This window comes from Ranitomeya variabilis, chromosome 3, assembly GCF_051348905.1.
Source record: "Ranitomeya variabilis isolate aRanVar5 chromosome 3, aRanVar5.hap1, whole genome shotgun sequence".
Classification (NCBI taxonomy): Eukaryota; Metazoa; Chordata; class Amphibia; order Anura; family Dendrobatidae; genus Ranitomeya; species Ranitomeya variabilis.
The window spans coordinates 90,485,377-90,508,820 of NC_135234.1; the positions used below are offsets into that span (position 1 = coordinate 90,485,377).

The following is a 23,444-nucleotide window of genomic DNA, read 5'->3' on the forward strand; positions in this document are numbered from 1 at the left end:
TGTTTTATGCATGTTTGCCTGCTGGATTGAGAGACTGTGGACTGTCAAATGGTCCAAAACCCTTTTAGCCCTATGGACTCTGTCCCGTTGCTCCATGAACTTTTCCCCCTGCTATCCATGAACTTTTCACAAATGGACCATGAGTCTGACACAGGGGGACGACAGTGTGTAAATTAAATGGGATAGTTGTTTACAACAGGTGGAGGGGAGGAAATGGTCGACCCGAAGATTCTGGCCAGGTCAGGACTTTGTGGACTGTGTCCTCCTTTCCAGGATTGACGAGGTACTGTCAGAAATTATGCTCATGGACTGATGAGCCATTGTTGTGTGGGTCTAAGGGCCATTATTTTACAGGGAACATGGACTCGGATGAACATAAGTTATGCGGTTCTAACTTAGAGGACAGACTAATTAAAGGATTGTGCAGGAGAAAGACTTTGTGTGCACCGAAGAACTACTGGGCGGTTGTTATAATGTTGGCCTACAGGCCCATGGACCATGAGCTCTTTATTTCGGGGTCAGTGCATCTCCGGCAACGGACACGATATACCTCAGCAAGAACAAACCGTTGATCTTATTGGTTTTCAAAAATGCATTGTTGTCTTCTAGGTTTCTGAATGTTCAAGGACTAAGTAACATAACGATATTAACAGTACTTACACTATTCCATATCACCTTCTAGTTCCAACATACACTAAGAACCTCAGTACATAATTCATATTTCACATGACATCACTCAGTGGGGGAAATAAGTATTTGATACACTGCCGATTTTGCAAGTTTTCCCACCTACAAAGAATGGAGAGGTCTATAATTTTTATCGTAGGTACACTTCAACTGTGAGAGACAGAATTTAAAAATAAAAAACAGAAAATCACATTGTATGATTTTTAAATAATAAAATTGCATTTTGTTGCAAGAAATACGCATTTTATCACCTACCAATCAGCAAGAATTCTGGCTCTCACAAATCTGTTATTTTTTCTTTAAGAAGCTCTACTACTCTGCACTCATTACCTGTATTAATTGCACCTGTTTGAACACACTCAATCAATCACACTCCAACCTGTCCACCATGGCCAAGAGCAAAGAGCTGCCTAAGGAAACCAGGGACAAAATTGTAGACCTACACAAGGCTGAAATGTGTTACAGGACAATAGACAAGCAGCTTGGTGAGAAAGTAACAACTATTGGCGCAATTATTAGAAAATGGAAAAAACATAAGATGACTGTCAATCTTCTTCGGTCTGGGGCTCCATGCAAGATCTCATCTTGTGGAGTAAGGTTAATTCTGAGAGAGGTCAGGAATCAGCCCAGAATTAAATGGGAGGACTTGGTCAATGACCTGAAGAGAGCTGTGACCACAGTCTCAAACATTACCTTTAGTAACACACTATGCCGTCATGGATTAAAATCCCACAGAGGAAGCAAGGTCCCCTTGCTCATGCCATCACACGTCTAGGTCAATTTGAAGTTTGCCATTGACCATTTGGATGATCCAGAGGAGGCATGGGAGAAGTTCATGTGGTCACAAGAGACCAAAATAGAACTTGCTGATATCAACTCCACTCGCTGTGTTTTGAGGAAGAAGAAGGATGAGTACAACCCCCAAGAACACTGTCCCAACCGTGAAGCATGGTGGGGAAGCATGATACTTTGAGGGTGCTTTTCTGCAAAAGGAAAAGGATGACTGCACCATACTGAAGGGAGGATGGATGGGGTTATGAATGTCAAGATTTTGGCCAACAATCTCCTTCCCTCAGTAAAAGCATTGAAGATAGGTTGAAGCTAGGTCTTCCAGCATAACAATGAAACACACAGCCAAGGCAACTAAGTAGTTTCTCCGTAAGAAGCATTTCTAGGTCCTAGAGTGGCCTAGCCAGTCTCCAGACCTGACCCCAATAGAAAATCTTTGTAGGGAGCTGAAACTCAATGAAACCTGAAATATGTGGAGAAGATCTGTATGGAGGAGTGGGCCAAAATCCCTGCTGCAGTGTGTGTAAACTTAGTCAAGAACTACAGGAAATGTCTGACCCCTGTAATTGCAAACATAAGTTACTGCACCAAATATATAATTCTGTTTTTCTACTGTATCAAATTCTTATTTTATGCAATAAAATGCAAATTAATTAAGTAAAAATCATAGAGTGTGATTTTCTGGATTTGTTTTAGATTCTGTCTCTCATACTTGAAGTACCTATGATAAAAATCACAGATCTCTCGATTCTTTGCAGGTGGGAAAACTTGCAAAATCGGCAGTGTATCATATACTTATGTTCCCCACTGTATATAAAAATGTATAACACATAACATCGCTCCCATGCACGATTGATGTCTTCAGGGACAGGAACAGGGCAAGACAGTCCACACCCTTACATAAGTAAAACCATAGAGTCATAGCATAGCACATTTAGATGTTGAGGCCTGTGTATTCATAGGAAAATAGATATGAAAAAATCACTTATACAGTATGCTCTTGAAACATTGAAGCTTGAATAACACTTTGAAATAAACAGAGTCCACGTGTTATGTGCAATATTTAGGTACATCTATTTTAGAACACTTATTTGCTTATATTCTCAGCTGGGAAACCTGCCAGATGCATTATACAAACATGGCTTCCACCATGATATAACTTTCATCTATTTGACGATGCCTATTTATGAGTACACAACCTTGTATTTTTGTGTACTTGATGATGTATCTGGTCTGAATTATGTTTAATACTATGCTAATGCATGAGTCTAATGTAGGCACCATAGGTGGTCAGGAAGAAGTGACCTCGAAGAAGGCACAAACTGAAATGGAAATCAGTCAGCGTGGTATTCTTCTCAAGCTGCAGATATTCTATTAGGATTGGACTACAGTTGTTAACTATGTGGATTAATGCCTTGATTTATTTGCCTTTTGAAATTTTTTCGAGATGCTTTCAGGAAGTATTTGTTTTCACTTTAGATTGTCTGCGCTTCTCAGCAAATAAAGAGCAACATGGTGCAACAATACACATGTCATAAAATGAAGGACATTGTCCATAGATACAAACATAAAGCCTGAGCCTGAGAGAGATAATACAATCATGTCACATGCATAAGATTGATGGACGCAGATATTATCAAACACCATAGGCAGGAAATATTAAAACTTGGGCTATACGGGTAAGCTTATTGTAAAGGCCATTATAAACATTAAGCTAATGTCAGTGAAAGCTGTTGATGTTGATGGGATCAGTCAGTATTTTAACTTATATGGGAGCCTCTTAACTCTCTCCTTAAAGATCATGTTGGAGAAAAGAAGGATCCAGACTTCCAACAGCTGATCCTTTGCTTTTCCTCTGCCAGAGGAGACTTGAAGTGGCGCTCTCTTACAGAATACAGGAGCACTTGGCAGAGCCAAGTTCTTCTGAATCCTGTGTCTTATGAACTCGAGTCGGGAGAGATAGCTATTGGCCAACAGCTTTATATTATGCATCTAGAAGAAAAGGACAAAAAAGCGGCACCCCATAGTGTAGAGATTTTGGGTAAATAAAATAATTCAAAAAGTAAGCGGAACTGCTCACCCAAGCGAGATGTGCTAATAACAGGCACAACTCTGTTCGAAAACTGAAGAAGATTGGACCAGATGCTGCTCCTCCTTGTGCCGGTCGTGTACAATGTCAACTTCAATAAGTGCTGTAAGGTGTAGAAGAAAAACAAGGAACCACTACCCACTGCTGGAAAAGATGACGGCTAATAGGTTGAGGTACGGCCATTTTATTAAGGGTATACGTTTCAGCACCGTATAGGTATCTTCATCAGTTCATATAGCCTAAACAGTGCTGAAACTCGGAGATTTGATAAGGTGACTGCACCTCTACCTATAAGCCATCAGCCTTCCCAGCAATGCCCAGTTGTTCCTTGTTTTTCTTCCACACCCTACAGCATCTACTATGTATGGGAGGCTTAACTCATTTGTCTGTACTGTAAAGAAGATGAACCTTTTTTAAAAAACTGTTCAAATATATATATATATATATATATATATATATATATATATATATATATATATATATATATATATATATATATATATATAGACCATGGCAGTGTAATTCTGGATGTTCTACTCCAGCTATTAAAATGTTTGGTTTTCTATCAAACCTATAGTAACTTTTGATAATTATTTTCAGATTTATTCTTAAAAGTATATATTTTTCTTTTTTAGGAAGCTAGTTGTGCCTACACAATAATGCTGATGGCTGTGTACTGGTGTACAGAGGTCATACCCCTCGCAGTTACTGCCCTGATGCCGGTCCTGTTGTTCCCAATGTTTGGTATACTGGAATCAAAGCAGGTAAACAATTCTCTAATCAACCATATTAAATGTGGAAAATGTTTTCATTCACCTATTTGTTCTGAACAAACAAAAAAAGGAGCACACAGGGGTTTAAGTGGAACAAAAATAAGAGCAAAATTTCCCCACTTTTTATATAGTAGCAGGTGTTCTTTTTAAGCTGCACGCTTTGGAATGTTTACATATATACAATATATTCCCATAGTTGTCAGTTTTATATTGATCACTTTTGTCTTATGACTCCTGCTGTCATTTTTCCTAGGTGTGTATGCAGTACTTGAAGGACACTAACATGTTATTTGTCGGAGGATTAATAGTCGCTGTGGCTGTGGAGCATTGGAACCTACATAAGAGAATTGCACTGAAGGTTCTGCTCATTGTTGGCGTTAAACCTCCCTTGTAAGATCCTGATTTTAATTTTTTTCTTGGATGTCTTTAGTTCATTCTGCAAAACACAAATGATTGTTTTCATAAAGGTTAAATCTTTTTTGTGCCTGCATTTTCTTCCTTTAGTGGTTTATTTTCCTTTTTCAAGATGTCTACATAGGGTTATGGAAGAGTGCTACTAGATATGTGTTTCATTTAGAATTCAGCAGTTAATATCTTTTTCCAAATCCATATTTTGATGTCCTAGGGTAAAGAATAAAATAAATACAGTGTAAAAGAACAAACATGTTACTAAATACAATAAATCGCTTCGTCCATATGAGCCATTGGAATGACCATAGACCAATTCTGCAACATAACACAGAAAATTATTTTAATCAAAAACTTTGTAGACTGAATTTAAGGCCCCCTTCACACGTCCATTTTTTATGTCCGTATGTGGTCCATTTCTTAAGGACCACAAATACGGACATGCACACACCCATTGTATTCAGTGGTGTTTCGCACATATTTGGTTTTTCACATGAACGGTCTGTGTGAGAAACCCACATGTCATTTTTTTCACACACCACAGATGAAATGCGTGCTTGATAGTGATGACACAAAGATGACATCCCTATATCATCAGTGTGACATGTACCGGCGCTTGGGAAAAAGCAGTACAATTATCGCTGTTCCCAGGCACTGGGTGATGAATTAAACACATCATTGTCACCTGGTCTCCCTGCAATCAGCAAAAAAAATGGGTAACAGAGGGTCAGGAAGTATTAATTTTAATTACAGGAATTTACTCTGCCTGTGTCTTTATTAAATTTGACCATGGTGTTTGTAATTGGGGTATCTAATTGATACCTCTCCATTACTATCCTGAGCCTGATGTCAGCTGACATTACAAAGCTGACCTCAAACCTTCAACTATTACCTCACTTGCTACCGCATATGAGCAAGGGAGAAGAGCGGAGGCTAAATTAGCAGAATTGGCGCATGCAATGGATGCACCATTTCTGGGGCAGTTGAAGGCTGATATTCTTAGCCTGGGAGGGAGCCTATATCCATGACACCTTCCTATTCCTGCCTATTACTATCAGCCTGCAGCTGTTTGTTTAGCCTTTGCTGGCTAGTAAATGTAGGGGGGAATCATTTTTTTGCGTCCCCGCAATAATAACTAGTAATGACTAAGCAAATAGCTGTTAGCTGTTATTAATACTCTGGGAACCTTTATGGCTATTGGCCCCTTCCCAGAATATTAACATCAGCCCCCCAGCTGTCAGCTCTCCCTCAGCTGGTTAGGAAAACGAAGGTGACCCAATGTCTTTTTTTCATTTCACAGCGGGTGCTAACTCCATCTCCCATGAGGGTTACCTGGTTGCGCTGATCTGAGAGAGACCAGGCGACAATGATGAGAGCTGCATTCAGCACCCGGCGCCTTGGAACAGCGCTACCTGCACTGCTTTTCTCAGACACCAGTACGTGTCACACTCATGCGGCACACGTATGCCACACACATGTTACACACGGACTGCATCAGTACTGGTTTTTCCAGTATTGGTACTATCAGGATATGTGGCCTAAAAGTGCATCTAGCTCTTCTGTCAAGGTAGTGGCTTTTTCAGGTACTGCAACTCAGTCATATTCAAATACGGTAAATGCCGTTCTGCTTGAATACCTGACAATCAGTATTAATGGATAACTTGCATTTCCTAGTTATACATTGTATAAGGCATTACATATGCATTACAGATTATTATTATTATTTATTGTTATAGCGCCATTTATTCCATGGCGCTTTACATGTAAGGAGGGGTATACATAATAAAAACAAGTACAATAATCTTGAACAATACAAGTCATAACTGGTACAGGAGGAGAAAGGACCCTGCCCGCGAAGGCTCACAATCCACAAGGGTAGATAGATAAAAACTCTGAAATTATGGCTATAGGTGGACTAGCCCTATAAAAGAATTGTTCCAGAAGAACAGGATACTACAATTGTTTCATTGCTAACAATTTTTCCTGAATTATCCTTAGATTAATGTTGGGGTTCATGGGAGTCACCGCCTTCCTATCTATGTGGATAAGCAATACAGCAACCACTGCCATGATGGTCCCTATAGTTCAAGCGGTCTTAGGTCAGCTCAATAACACTAAGCAGGACTCGTCCATTTTGGATTCAGAAGGACAGACAAATCCCGGAATGCAACTTGATGAAAAGAATGCCATCCCCATGACAGATGTGCAAGGTAAGGACAGGATTATTCTGCAGGTTATTGAGTGAAATGACTTTAGTCTTCTAATTTAAATGGGGTTTCCCACGGACAAAGTAGATTTTAATCAATAGATCTTGGAATAAAAATAAGTTTCAGAATTGGATGTGTTTAATAAAAAATGTCCCTGTGAGATAATCTTATAAATGTGCCCCTGCTGAGTACTGTGTAATGGGTGTGTCTGACCGTGCAGGAACATGATCTGATCACACCAAAGCTCCTGGGCAGGGGAGGAAGCAAAAGAGTATACAGACAGGACAGCACTGTGGAAATTATTATCATTCAAAGATCTACAGATTAAAATATTGATTAAAATTAACCTTGTTCGTGGGAAAATCCCTTTAATATTTGCTCTATATACACTACCTCTGTATAATTTCTAAGCACGGTTTCTGCATCAGGTTCATGCCTTGAATACATAATCGGCAATTGTGAAATAATCACATCCATTGAAAGTTGTCACACCTGTTAATTGACTCATTAAGTATTAAGGAAGAGTAAGAGGAGGACTACCACCCTCCATATGAAAACAACAACAAAAAAAAACAGAAAGTGCCAGAGGCAACCACACACAATAGTCTCTTTCTGGCACAGTCAAGGACTTCCTTATGATAGATTTTCTTTACGTTTTGTAATAAATCTACAAAAACTATAAAACATTTATGGGTGTTACATATGAGATATTTCCAGTGTACTGATCAGAGAAAATGATAGCAGAGCGTGTCATAATGACAATTTACACTAAATGTCAATTAGTCAGGAATCTCACATGCACTTTTCTACCAATAAATGTTTAGTGCTGTTTTTAATGCAGTTTTTTTTCTTTTAGTAAAAGATAAGAGTATCCAACATCTATGATAGGTTTCAATTCCTCCCTTAAATTGTCCTTCCTTTAGGAATCACTCCTAATCGGATGTTGTCTAACTTGATTTTCAAAGTTTTTTGATACAGTGGTACATAAAAGGATGGTGTATAAAATGAAAGCAATAGGCCTAGTGGAAAATATGTGTAATTGGGTAAACAACTGGCTCAGTAATATGAGTCAGAGGGTGATTCATGGAATACACTCTGATTGGGTCATCGTTAATAGTGGTGTATCCCAAGGGTCGGTATTGGGCCCTCTTATTTTTAATATACGGTATTTTAAGTTATGCAAGATAATCAACACAGAGGAGGATAATTAACTACAACTGATGGATTTGGGGAAGGTGGAGGCTTGGGTTGAGTAATGGTATTGAAAGTTTAAGACAGATAATTGTAAGGCCAAAAACTTGGGCCAAGGAATGAAAATGTACAATGATATGATAAATAGTAAAACACTGGGCAAAGCTGTCACTGAAAAATGACTTAGGTATATTGTTGGACAACAAACTCAACTTTAGTGACCAGTGTCAGGTAGCTGCTGTCACAGCAAATTACATCATGAGATGCATTAAAAGAGGCTAATGGCAAGAACATAGTTTTACCTCTATATAAGTCACTAGTTAAAATATTATAGGTTATAGGTGCTAGATTTCAGAAATGGGACAATTATCTAGAGAATCAGTTCGATTTCTCTGCAGTCATGAATTAATTTTTCTCCTAATATGAGGAAAATAACATCTGCCTTATGGGGTTTCTGTCTATAGACATACATGTGGATGATATAGCGCTTTATATTTTCAGATTATTTTTCTGTTTGTAAAAATGCTTTTTCACAAAAAGACAAAATAAATCTTCCTTTCCACATTGACCAAGTTGGAAAACCTCTACCCAAAGGTGCTAGCCCAGACAATGGTTTCCTATTGCATATTCGATTCCCTATCTGCAACATGTTGCATCTCCAGGAGAACAACAAGTTGCTAATTGACCAAAATGGTGATAAATGTAACAAGATAAACATACAATCGCCTACTGTTTGGAAATGCTTGTTAGATAGATGGAAGACAACAACAAAGACTTGCATGTATAGTGATTAATAATGTATGGTATTGATAAAAGTTTAGGTCCGTCTGTGTGTAGACACAATACACATCAAAGTATTGTAGCAACTAATGGTTGGCTACAGTTAAATCCTAGCACTGCAGGTCTTGATTAGATTCACCTGTCTGGCTTTAATTAAGAACCAAGGCATGTGTTCTCCAGAAGTGTAAGCCTGCTGGATGTTGAGCAGAGCCAAGTGTGCTGCTTGTGAGTGACCAGTCAAAATGTGTAGCTGGGGAGGAGAAAAGCCAGGCTCTCTCTCTGAATGGAGACTGATTGAGTCAGCTAGGAAAGCTAAGAAGTCTGTGTTGGAGCTGCAGAGAATTGTGTTGAAGTTTCAGCCTGTTCAGTGTAAACTGTGCCCGGAGTTCTGTTGGGCAATGGAAGCTGCTGAAGATTGGGCTGTAGGGGATACCGAGACTGGTAGGACAATTCCTTTTCTGTGTATGAAGTTTGCTACAGGAGAAAGGACTGTAATTTTTCTGGTGAGCCTGCACTGACAAATGAGCCCTGCTAAATGAACTGCTTATTTGCCATAATACATTTATGCCCAGAAAAGGCTAGTTTAGGTTTTAACCCCTTCCCGACCCATGACGCCATGTAGACGTCATGAAAGTCGGTGCCAATCCGACCCATGACGCCTATGTGGCGTCATGGAATTATCGCGTCCCTGCAGATCGGGTGAAAGGGTTAACTCCAATTTCACCCGATCTGCAGGGACAGGGGGAGTGGTACTTCAGCCCAGGGGGGGTGGCTTCACCCCCCCATGGCTACGATCGCTCTGATTGGCTGTTGAAAGTGAAACAGCCAATCAGAGCGATTTGTAATATTTCACCTATGAAAATGGTGAAATATTACAATCCAGCCATGGCCGATGCTGCAATATCATCGGCCATGGCTGGAAGACCTAATCTGCCCCCCCCCACCGCCACCGATCACCTCCCCAGTCCTCCTTTCTGCCCCGTACTCCCCTCTGTCTGCCTGCCCGCTCCCCCGTCCCCCTGTCCGCTCCCCCGTACCCCGATCCACCCCCCCTGTGCTCCGATTCCCCCCCGTGCTCCAATCCCCCCCTCATACTTACCAAGCCTCACGGTGTCCGTCCGTCTTCTTCATGGGCGCCGCCATCTTCCAAAATGGCGGGCGCATGCGCAGTGCGCCCGCCGACTCTGCCGGCTGGCAGATTCGTTCCAAGTACATTTTAATCACTGTGATAAAACCTATCACAGTGATCAAAATTAAAAAAATAGTAAATGAACCCCCCCCTTTATCACCCCCATAGGCAGGGACAATAATAAAAATAAAGAAAATATTTTTTATTTTTTTCTTACCCCACTAGGGTTAGGGTTAGGGTTAGGCCATGTGCACACGTTGCGGATTCTGCTGCAGATTTTTCCGCAGCGGATTTGGAAAATCAGCAGTGCGAAACCACTGCGGTTTTCACTGCGGATTTTCTCGCGGTTTCTTCTGCGGGTTTTCAACTGCACTTTCCTATTGGTGCAGGTTGAAAACCCGCTGCGGAATCCGCAGAAAGAATTGACATGCTGCGGAAAATAATCCGCTGCGTTTCCGCGCGGATTATTCCGCGGCATGTGCACAGCGTTTTTTTTTCCCCATAGGTTTACATGGTACTGTAAACTATGGGAAAACGGCTGCGGATCCGCAGCATCAAATCCGCTGCGGATCCGCAGTAAAATCCGCAGCGTGTGCACTTGGCCTTAGGGTTACATTAGACTGTGCACACATGGTGCGGATTTGGCTGTGGATCCGCAGCGGATTGGCCGCTGCGGATTCGTAGCAGTTTTCCATCAGGTTTACAGTACCATGTAAACCTACTGAAAACCAAATCCGCTGTGCCCATGGTGCGGAAAATACCGCGTGGAAACGCTGTGTTGTATTTTCCGCAGCATGTCAATTTTTTGTGCGGATTCCGTTTTACACCTGCTCCTCAATAGGAATCCGCAGGTGAAATCCACACAAAAACACTGGAGATCCGCAGTAAATGCGCAGGTAAAACGCAGTGCCTTTCACCTGCGGATTTTTCAAAAATGGTGCGGAAAGATCTCATATGAATCCGCAATGTGGGCACATAGCCTTAGGGTTAGGGTTGGAATTAGAGTTAGGGTTGGAATTAGGGCTAGGGTTGGAAATAGGGTTAAGATTAGGCTTGTGGTTAGGGTTATGGTTAGGGGTGTGTTGGGGTTAGGGTTGTGATTAGGGTTGGGGTTAGGGTTGGGATTAGGGTTAGAGTTGGGATTAGGGTTAGGGGTGTGTTGGGTTAGGGTTGTGGTTAGGGGTGTATTGGGGTTAGGGTTATATCTAGAGTTGGGATTAGGGTTTGGGGTGTGTTGGGGTTAGTGTTGGAGTTAGAATTGAGGGGTTTCCACTGTTTAGGCACATCAGGGGTCTCCAAACGCAACATGGCGCCACCATTGATTCCAGCCAATCTTGCGTTCAAAAAGTCAAATGGTGCTCCCTCCCTTCCGAGCCCCGACGTGCGCCCAAACAGTGGTTTATCCCCACATATGGGGTACCAGCATACTCAGAACAAACTGTACAACAATTATTGGGGTCCAATTTTTCCTGTTACCCTTGTGAAAATAAAAAATTGCTTGCTAAAACATAATTTTAGAGGAATGAAAAATGATTTGTTATTTTCACGGCTCTGCGTTGTAAACTTCTATGAAGCACTTGGGGGTTCTAAGTGCTCACTACACATCTAGATAAGTTCCTTGGAGGGTCTAGTTTCCAAAATGGGGTCACTTGTGGGGGGTTTCTACTGTTTAGGCACATCAGGGGCTCTGTAAATGGAATGTGATGCCCGCAGACCACTCCATCAAAGTCTGCATTTCAAAATGTCACTACTTCCCTTCTGAGCCCCGGCATGTGCCCAAACAGTGGTTTACCCCCACATATGGGGTATTAGCGTACTCAGGACAAACTGGGCAACAACTGTTGGGGTCCAATTTCTCCTGTTACCCTTGAGAAAATAAAAAATTGCTTGCTAAAACATCATTTTTGAGGAAAGAAAAATGATTTTTTATTTTCACGGCTCTGCGTTGTAAACTTCTGTGAAGCACTTGGGGGTTCAAAGTGCTCATCACATATCTAGATAAGTTCCTTGGGGGGTCTAGTTTCCAAAATGAGGTCACTTGTGGGGGGTTTCTACTGTTTAGGCACATCAGGGGCTCTGCAAACGTAACATTATGCCCGCAGACTATTCCATCAAAGTCTGCATTCCAAAACGTCACTACTTCCCTTCCGAGCCCCGGCATGTGCCCAAACAGTGGTTTACCCCCACATATGGGGTATCAGCGTACTCAGGACAAACTGGACAACAACTGTAGGGGTCAAATTTCTCCTGTTACCCTTGGGAAAATTAAAAAATTCTGGGCTAAAAAAATATTTTTGAGGAAAGAAAACACATTTATTATTTTCACGGCTCTGCGTTATATACTTCTGTGAAGCACTTGGGGGTTCAAAGTGCTGACTACACATCTAGATAAGTTCCTTGGGGGGTCTAGTTTCCAAAATGGGGTCACTTGTGGGGAGTTTCTACTGTTTAGGCACATCAGGGGCTCTGCAAACGCAACGTAACGCCCGCAGAGCATTCCATCAAAGTCTGCATTTCAAAACATTACTACTTCCCTTCCGAACCCCGACATGTGCCCAAACAGTGGTTTACCCACACATATGGGATATCAGCGTACTCAGGAGAAACTGGACAACAACTTTTGCGGTCAAATTTCTCCTGTTACCCTTGGGAAAATAAAAAATTGTGGGCTAAAAAATCATTTTTGAGATAAGAAAAATTATTTTTTATTTTCATGGCTCTGCGTTATAAACGTCTGTGAAGCATTTGGGGGTTCAAAGTGCTCACCACACATCTAGATTAGCTCCTTGGGAGGTCTAGTTTCCAAAATGGGGTCACTTGTGGGGGAGCTCCAATGTTTAGGCACACAGGGGCTCTCCAAACGCGACATGGTGTCCGCTAACGATTGGAGCTAATTTTCCATTCAAAAAGTCAAATGGCGCGCCTTCCCTTCCGAGCCTTGCCGTGCACCCAAACAGTGGTTTACCCCGACGTATGAGGTATCTACGTACTCAGGAGAAATTTCCCAACAAATTTTAGGATCTATTTTATCCTGTTGCCCATGTGAAAATGAAAAAATTGAGGCTAAAAGAATTTTTTTGTGAAAAAAAAGTACTTTTTCATTTTTACAGATCAATTTGTGAAGCACCTGAGGGTTTAAAGTGCTCACTATGCTGCTAGATAAGTTCCTTGGGGGGTCTAGTTTCCAAAATGGGGTCACTTGTGGGGGAGCTCCAATGTTTAGGCACACAGGGGCTTTCCAAACGCGACATGGTGTCCGCTAACGATGGAGATAATTTTTCATTCAAAAAGTCAAATGGCGCTCCTTCCCTTCCGAGCCATACCATGTGCCCAAACAGTGGTTTACCCCCACATGTGAGGTATCGTTGTACTCAGGAGAAATTGCCCAACAAATTTTAGGATCCATTTTATCCTGTTGCCCATGTGAAAATGAAAAAATTGAGGTTAAAAAATTTTTTGGTGAAAAAAAAGTACTTTTTCATTTTTACGGATCAATTTGTGAAGCACTTGGGGGTTTAAAGTGCTCACTATGCTTGTAGATAAGTTCCTTGGGGGGTCTAGTTTCCAAAATGGGGTCACTTGTGGGGGAGCTCCAATGTTTAGGCACACGGGGGCTCTCCAAACGCGACATGGTGTCCGCTAAAGATTGGAGCCAATTTTTCATTCAAAAAGTCAAATGGCGCTCCTTCCCTTCCGAGCCCTGCCGTGCGCCCAAACAGTGGTTTACCCCCTCATATGAGGTATCGGCGTACTCAGGAGAAATTGGACAACAACGTTCATGGTCCAGTTTCTCCTTTTACCCTTGGGAAAATAAAAAAATTGTTGCTAGAAGATCATTTTTGTGACTAAAAAGTTAAATGTTCATTTTTTCCTTCCATGTTGCTTCTGCTGCTGTGAAACACCTGAAGGGTTAATAAACTTCTTGAATGTGATTTTGAGCACCTTAAGGGGTGCAGTTTTTAGAATGGTGTCACTTTTGGGTATTTTCTGCCATATAGAACCCTCAAACTGACTTCAAATGTGAGGTGGTCCCTAAAAAAATGGTTTTGTAAATTTTGTTGTAAAAATGAGAAATCACTGGTCAAATTTTATTTTAACCCTTATAACTTCCTAGCAAAAAAAAATGTGTTTCCAAAATTGTGCTGATGTAAAGTAGACATGTGGGAAATGTTATTTATTAACTATTTTGTGTCACATAACTCTCTGGTTTAACAGAATAAAAATTCAATATGTGAAAATTGCGAAATTTTCAAAATTTTCGCCAAATTTCCATTTTTTTTTCACAAATAAACTCAGAAATTATCGACCTAAATTTACCACTAACATGAAGCCCAATATGTCACGAAAAAACAATCTCAGAATCGCTAGGATCCGTTGAAGCGTTCCTGAATTATTACCTCATAAAGGGACACTGGTCAGAATTGCAAAAAAACGGCCAGGTCATTAAGGTTAAAATAGGCTTGGTCTTGAAGGGGTTAAATCCCTTGTAGTTTATAAAATCAATAAATCTACACCTGTTTGCACCAAACTGCATTGCCTGTGTAAATTATACCTAATGTCTACCTGAGCGAGTGAATCCCTACAATTTGTGGTTTGGATGAAAGTTAGAAGTCCCAAAAAGCACAGGTGATTGAAGGGAAAAGGCAGCTAAAGCATTGCAAACACTGTAGTGTCATGGTGTCGCTCGTGCCGCTCAAAAGAGCTGAGAGCCGTCTCTTTAAGAGGAGTTGTGTGGAGGAGAACCTGTGTCCTCAATGCCGAGTAGCGAGGTTCGCATAGCACCTCAGTACAAAAAGATGGTGGAATAGAGCAAGTCCCACAACCAATGGACTGGAGCATTGGCCGCGCAACTCCTACTTTGACTACCCTGCCTGGAGTGCTGTTCCTCATTCTGGCAAGGGGCCTCACACATATCAGGTGACTGTGAACTATATTGAAGTGATAGAACTCAGGAAGTTTGGTGACCCAGTTAGGGGCCACACTTCCACATGTTCTAGTCCCTGAGAAGGGGGTGGGGTTAAGATGTATCCATGGAGATGCCAAGAACTATTTCATGGCCCTGGTCGACATATGCACAAACTGTGGCTCTGTGTCATATGAAGTGGAAGTGGTCAACGCCTCGTTGCATGGTATTGTTATTGGGTGTAATCAGTAGGTAACAGAGCCCTCTAGGCTATGTTTGTTGGCAGATGATGCCCAGCCTCCGGCTTTCGGAAGAGGGGCAAGTCTTGATTAGATGCACTTGGATAGCTTTATTTAAGAACCAGGGCCTATGTTGAACAGAGTAGAGTGTGCTGCTGGTGAGTGACCAGCCAAAATGTGAGCTATAGCTATGAGAGAGACATGCAAGGATATCTCTCTAAATGGAGACTGCATGGGTCAGCTAGGAAAGCTGAGCAGTCTGTATGTTGGAGCTGCAGAGAACCATGTGAAGCTGCAATCTGTTCAGAGTAAACTGTGCACTGAGTTGAACATTTCTGCTTGGCCATGGAAGCTGCTGGAGCTCGGGCTGTAGGGGATACCAAGATTGGTGGGATTGTGCCTCTTCTGTGTATGAGGTTTGCTCAGGGAGCAGGGACTTTAATCTGTTTGAGTGAGCATTAACATATGTGCCCTGCTAAATGAACTGTTTATTGGCTTTGATAAATTTATACCCAAGAGTTTTTTTGAAAGCAATAAAACTGCACCTGTTTGGACCAAACCACATTGCCTGTGTGAATGAACTCTGCCTAATGCTTATATGAGAGAGGGAATCCCTATAGTATGTTACACTCTAAAAAAAAAATAGGCTCCATTTTTATTTTTCAACTAAACTCATTCTCAAGATGACAAAATAGTGTTGGAAACTTACAGTATTTCTGGTCCCACAAATCAGGTTGATCATGCAGAGCAAATATTTATTTTGGATGGACCAATGGATATTGACCCAATTATTGTCCTAGATGCCGAGGAAGCAGTAGCTGTGTAGTAAGGCTATGTTTTATTGTACATCACAGTATTCTGTAAGCCAAAACAAGAAGTGGGTCCTAAACATGGGCGAGTAGTAAATATTTCCATTACACTTATTCTGTGTAGCTTCCACACTTGGTTTCGGCTTACAAACATTGGTGTACAATTGTCACCAGGATACCGTGTGAAAGTGGCTGAATTCTCAGTTAAACAAACTGAAAAAGTCACCGATTAACCTAAACTAGAACATCTGCTGACCTTTGAAACAAATATTTTTTTCTATTTTTCTTGCACACAAAATGCAGATGTTCCCAAGATTTATAACATTCAGAAAGTGGAAATATTTTCTTTGGTTATCAATTGATGTTTTTCAGGGTTAATATTGACAAAAGACATGATTCTGGTTTCTGGTATATTTAGTCTAAAATTACTTATTTAACTTTACCAATTAAACATTGACATTAGGACTCGCCTAAAAGGTAATCTAAAAGACTTCTACAATTCTTGACTTTTGAACCTTTGGACCAATGATAAACTTTGACTCACAGAAATGGCGCTTACTTATGTGGGTATCACAACAGATGGCAATGACTATAGAAAAGTGGGTGAATTTAGAAATGTGCTGTCAAACTGGCACAAATCTGAATTGGCAATTTATCAAAAAGCTTCTTGTTGGGGAAAAAAAAGTGTAAAAGAAAAGCTTATTTATTTATTTTTTTACCTAAAAATGAAACCTGAATCCAAAAACTACATGAAAATACAATATATGTAAATCAACAAAAAATGTCCGTATGAATACAATAAAATACTGAATTGCACTTCAATAGCAGTAATGAAAACAAATGTCTAGGGAAATATAAAAAGCATAGCTTAGAACATAAAGAAATGAACGCAAAGGAATCCCTTAAAAAAAACAAATAGTTATAATGTTAAAAACACAATATGCCTCATAGAAAGGGACACAAAATAAGCCTGCTGAAAACATATGGTAAAACACAGTATGTCAAAAAGAAGGGGCAAATTAAAGTTCTCCACACTCCAACTGTTTCAACCCATATACATAATAAAGTAAAACATCAATATTAGTGAATTATTGAGTATAAACAATGTGTAATCATAGTAATTAGAAAAGTAGAAGTAGTGTTTCACCCTGCTTCATCAGTGGGCGTAAAAATGCAACATGCAAATTGAACCTAAGATATCAAGCAAACTGTAGAGCTGTGTGTACATAGAGCCTATCACCACATAGATTCCCTAAAGTTTAATATTACAGACCCTCTATGTGCTGCATGATTAAAGAGGTTGTCCACAACTCAGACAGCCCTTCCTGAATCCCTATGTTTTCTTCCCAGTCAAATAACAACATTAATACATACTGGCTCTCCCAGGGTTCACATGACATTGGCCACAGGGATCGCGTGACATAATATTCAGCTCTGGCTTCACGCTCACCTCCTTCAGCCAAATCAAGACATCCAGAGGAAGCGAGAGTTGCTTCTGCGCTCTCACTTAATCTGAATGTCAATTACACCTGTAGGAGAGTAGAGTGAAGCCACTGCTGATTGACCACAGAGATCACGTGACATAACAATGCTATGTGAGCCCTGGGGGAGCTAGTGCCAACACCGCTGGAATGGTGTCCACACCGGAGGTGTGCATAAGTGTTATTTTACTGGGGAGAAACATAGGGATTCAGAAGGGGTTCTCCGAGAAGTGGACAATCCTTTTAAACATTTTGCACCAATTTTCAGATAGTTCAGCAGTTGCAAATTATTGCACACATACCATTAGAAAATATGATATACCTTTTCAAAAATTGCAATAAAAAGTCAAGGTTTATAAATTTATGGATATTTAGGATATTGTTTAAATATTTACAAAAAACAAAACTTATACCAAAATCAATATCCCACCAAGGACAACATCTGCAAGTTTGTTTGTCCTCCCAGTGACTGTGTAGGTTTACTCCAGGTTCTCTGTTCCCTCCAACATACATACTGATAGGGAATTAGGATGGTGAGCCCCGATAGGGGCAGTGATGATGACGTCTGTAAATCACTGTGCAAATTAATGGCCCTCTATAAGTGAGTAAAGAACACATGTTCCCAAATAACCCATCAGTAACTTTTTTTTTGTTTCTTGTAGTTCAGGACTGCACTGTGCCTTTTTCAGTTGTGGCCAATGGACATGTGCAAGATATTGCTTCAGAGGTGAAAGAAAGAAAGGAAAAGAAAAGAATAAATAAAGGCATGATGTTGAGTGTATGCTACGCCGCCAGCATTGGTGGGACAGCCACATTAACAGGAACTGGGCCAAACCTTGTGTTAAAGGGACAGCTGAGCTCGTAAGTAGTTACTGTTCTGTACATTAGTCAGATCCGCTTCCTGGGAAAGAGAGGATCACTTTTGTATCTATTAAGGTATAAAGACATAAGAATCTTGAAAGAACATCATGGGTACGATCACGTGATTTATATGCTGTGGAATTTCCTCCCAGATTTGTGAAAATGACACTTTTTTAACTGTTCTTATGCCATGTTTGCTTTATTTATTATTATTTTTGGGTCTCTGACCAAACGCAGCTTGCACTCGGTGTGGCTTTTTTTTTTACTGCATTTTCATTTTAGGACAAAAAATCCACAAGAAGACATATTTGTTAAAAAAAATGCCACAAAAAAGACTTGTAAAAACACATAATAGCGAGTGTTTTTACAAACCAGAAAAAAAACCTCCAGAAGAAAACTGCATGTAGGCAGAGAGTCTTACCCTAGTGATGCTGCATCGGCTCCATAGGAGAGTATCAGTCAGGGTCTGCAGGGGGAGGTAAAGCTCATAGAATAACTGTTGTTATCATTTTTATTTTAAATAAATCAATAACAAACTTGAAAATAAGCTCCTTTGTACTATATCTTATCAGTGATCTGCTTCTTTCTCCTCCTGAATTAATTCTCAAAATTCTCAATTCGCAGGTAAAATCTGTATTCAGTGAAGACAAATTCTTACATTACTGATATAGGAGATGGCAGGTGCTACTGATGAGATTCTCTGTAGACGGAGGGATTCCCTTATATAGAATATTATCAGTAACAACTGCCATCTCCTATATGACTAATGTAATAATTAGTGGAGAGTGAATTGTTCGGGCAAGGTGTTATTCGAGCATGCTCGGGTGCTAACTGAGTGTCTTCGTCGTGCTCGAAAAATATGTTCGAGTCCCTGTGGCTGCATGTATCATGGCCACTAGACATCCACAACACATGCAGGGATGTCCTGTCTATTAGGCAATACCTGCATGTGTTGCGGCTATCTAACAGCCGCGAGACATGCAAACTGCAAGGACTCGAAAATATTTTTTGAGCACGCCGAAGACACTCTGTTGGCACCTGAGCATGCTCGAATAACACCTTATCTGAGCACTTTCGCTCATTACTAGTAGAGATTGGTGGACACTTGGATGTTTGGGTTTGGCCAAACAGTTACAAAAAGTTCGGTCTCATGTACCAGAACAGTACCTGGACCAGAACCTGGACCAGGAAACCTGAACATCCAGTGTTTGCTGCTCTGTCATGCAAACTCTACTTCTGATTGTTGGTAAAGTCATCACCGCCGGTCAGACAGCCATGGTCCCCACGCTGTCAAAAGACAGCGTGAGCGCGCAGCTGTGATCGGAGGTATAAAGTTTATCTCGGGTCACTGGCGCAGGCTGATGAGACTACTGCTTCCATCAGCCTACACCTGCTGCCACTAATAACAGTGAGAGCAGGAGCTGCTGATGAGAGTATTCATCAGCCAGTTCATGCGCTCTAAATAAGTAATAAAAAAATAAAATAATTAAAATAATGATAATAATAGGATAATGATGAGTTTTTTTATTTTTATGCGAGTATTACTTTTTTATATATATGATATTTTCAACCCTTACAGGATTTTTCCGAACAATGGAGATATACTGAATTTTGCCTCTTGGTTTGGATTTGCCTGCCCCAACATGATAGTGATGCTGTGTATGGCTTGGTTCTGGCTCCAGTTCTCATTTATGGGATTGAAGTATGTCACCTATGTTATTACAGTCATGATCAAAGTCCAGAGATATTAAATATAGAATCCTATTACAGGAAAACAAAAAATATATAAGGCTAAAGCAAATTACATCATACTATTTTCCAAAATTTGCCCAATTCGTTAGATTGGTGTGGGTCCCACCACTGGGACATACATCCCCATTTTTCCTGGTACATAAGATCGTACTTAGGACTAGATTGGAGCAGCAGGTCTTACTCTCTGACATTCCATTAAAGGCTATGACTGACAGATACAGCTGCGCAGAGCAGTGTTCAGCTGTCTTCTGGTTGCTTTAGGCTACATTCACACATCGGTGTGACACATCCTAATTCTTTCTGCCTTCTTTCTTAGGCCGGGTTCACATTAGCATTTCAGTCCGCAGCTGGTGCTGCGGACTTCTTTCCTTAAGCTCCGCCTACTTCTGCATGTGTCCTGTATACCTATCTTTAACATTGTATACGCGGGGACATTCATTGTATGTGGATGCATCTGTATGCGTCGTTTAGAAGTGCTCTCCGAATTCAAAAGGTTGCATTTTCTTGCGTTCGGCGGGCATGTCAAAACGACACACATGGACGCATCTGCATAGAACGCATGTCCCTGCGTACACAATGTTAAAGATAGGTACACAGGACGCATGCGGCAGTAGGCGGAGCTTAAATAAAGAATTTTGCAGCACCAGCTGCGGACTGAAATGCTAATGTGAACCTAGACTTAGATAGCAAACAGACCCATAGAATTTCATTGATCCATGTAGACATCAGTTTTAAAACATATCTATGTCCGTGAGACTTAGCATGTCCTATTTGCATCCATTTTGGGGATCAGACTCGGCCATTAAAGGGGTTGTCCAGTCCAAATAGATAAGTCACTCTATGTGAATGTAGACTTATGGATCCCCCCAGCACTCGTATTGTGCCTGTGTGGATTTGCCAGTTTCTCAGATGGGACCGGAGGGTACATATGCATTATACATACTCCCGGGCATAGCCCGTCCAGTGGGAGCAGCCTTATCGAGTGACACTACAGACTTATTGATTTGAACCAGACAATCCCTATAAAGTCTATAGGGATCAGTTTAGACATTGATGAAAAATGGATTGGATAAAGAGAAGTTCAGACAGTATGCCTGTTTCAGTTATTACAATGGAATGAGTAAAAAACAGATGCAACTAAGATGACGCATGGGAGAAAAACTGGCTGTTTGTAACAGATTGTAAAATTCACTCTGATGTGGAACGTAGCCTTAGTGTCATAGACTAAGACCAGAACTTTGTGCCAGCCTTTGCATTGCCCACCCGCTACAGAATCTAATATAAACTTATCACTCTTACACACATAGCTCTCCACAGATCTGCACCGGCCTACATCTAACCCCTCTTCTCTGTCTACCACCCTTCCCATCTTCTCCATTCTGCTAATGCTAATGAATAATAGAGGACTAACATCCTCTATTATCTAAACCTCCCACTCCTGTCTCCATGACTTCTCTCGGGCTGCACCGATTTTCTGAAATGCACTACCCCAGGTAATCTAGTTAGTTCCCATTATTCAGTTTCAAGCGTGCCCTAAAAGCACATCACTTTACATGGGCCTATCACCTCACCTCACTAATCTGTTCTCCCTTCCATGCACTCAGTAGCACTTTTTATCTGTACTAGTACAGATACTGGCTGGTGACCAGTGTAACAGGCCATAGTATACCCAGAGTCCAGACTATACCTGGGGTTAAAGCGGCCCTCGCTTGATCATATGCCAGGTATATTATGGCCTAGGCCATTTCATACCCCCTGATGCCAGATTATTCCCAACCTTGATATCAGAAGCGTTGAGTGATATACACAAGAATTACGTAATTTTTCAAAATGTTATTGTTGGTTCTAAACACATAGACTTTTATTACTTGAACCAGAAAAACTTCAATCAGTAAAAATATTAGGCTTCCACAAAGATATAATGAGGTGAAGAATCCTGCCGCACTTCTCAGTAGTTACATATTAGAATCAGCTGTTTGTCTGAGTATGATAGAAATAGATCTGCACCCTTTTCAACCAATCAGACGTTGAGAAAACCAGTGATGTGATAAGATCAAGTTACAACTGTATTCTAAGGTAAAAGCACTTATCTTACTGGACAACAGTGTATTCAGATGTAATGACTGTTGTCCGGTATCAGTCACATTGCATTGTAAGATCAGTCTTTCATCATCTGATTAACAACACAGATACCTTCCCACTACCTGTTAGACTACTTTCACACATCAGGTTTTTGCCGTCAGGCAGAATCCATTGAATGTTGAAAAAAATGGATCTGTCGCAGATTGTGAAAAACTGATGCGACGGATCCATTTTTTTCAATGGATCCGACTAGCTGATCCAGCTAATTGGATCCCAAAAAATTTGGAGCATGCTCAGTTAATAAAAAACGGAATCTGGTACCGGAATCTGTTATTTTCCAGATCCGGTGCCTATAGGCTTCCAATAGGCAGACAAAAAACATTACTATGTACGTTTTTTCCAGATGCAGGAAAACAAATTTTCACTGATCGGATGAAATGTATGGCCATTCGGCACAATCCGGCGCTAACACAAGTCAATGAGAAAAAAAACTGATCCGGCTGCATCTTTTGCCGGATCCGTTTTTTTCAAAATTAGCCGGATTGAGCCTGACGGCGAAAACCTGATGTGTGAAAGAGGCCTAAGTCAGTTTTCAGTTATTAAAAAATGTAATCTAAAATCTATCTAATTTAGAGCTCATAAAATAGAGGGGTATATTTTAGCAAGGGGGGTATAGTTTCGCCTAGGCCATTATACACAACCGGGTATAGTTTGGCCTAGGACAATTTATCTCCAAAGTATAATCTGGTCTCGGCCAAATACACCTGGGTTTAATCTGTCGCTCCGATTCACGCAGCATTACTTGGATGCCCCTATTTACTACACTGTTGGCAGGACCGTGCACAACAAGCACTTTATTTTTACCTTGTGTGACACCCCTATTTCCTGCCCTCACTTCTCTCGGGATCTGTTGGAATATGTTACTCTGTAATGTCTTTATTGTCTGTACAAGTCCCCTCTGTATTATAAAGTGTTGTGGAATATGTTGGCGCTATAGAAATAGAAAATATTATTATTCATATTATACACTAACAGAATGGAAGCGTACATTCATGATCTCAGGAGTAGTTTAGACTGTGATACACCTTTAATTTTACAAATTACTTGAATCCTGCAATTTATTTATCGCATGCAATATTGGTGATGTTTTTGTGAATACACTCTGATTCCAAGTGTAAACTACAGACCCAAGTAAATGAAGTCTGATGGAAATGCACCAGTTAATTTATGATTACTGAAATCATTAATTTTAAAAAAAAGTTGT

The 23,444-nt window shown here is 40.7% G+C and overlaps 1 protein-coding gene across 2 annotated transcripts in view; it reads left to right on the forward strand.

The window, feature by feature from the left end:
* The window catches only part of LOC143815294 (Na(+)/citrate cotransporter-like), a 136,087-nt gene that overhangs the window by 103,557 nt on the left and 9,086 nt on the right, over window positions 1-23,444 (forward strand). For both annotated transcript variants that reach the window (XM_077294380.1, XM_077294381.1), the window contains exons 3-7: window positions 4,201-4,329; window positions 4,592-4,728; window positions 6,745-6,956; window positions 18,148-18,346; window positions 19,926-20,048. In XM_077294380.1, coding sequence (XP_077150495.1) covers window positions 4,201-4,329; window positions 4,592-4,728; window positions 6,745-6,956; window positions 18,148-18,346; window positions 19,926-20,048 — 800 coding nt within the window. The remainder of the gene's footprint in view (window positions 1-4,200; window positions 4,330-4,591; window positions 4,729-6,744; window positions 6,957-18,147; window positions 18,347-19,925; window positions 20,049-23,444) is intronic.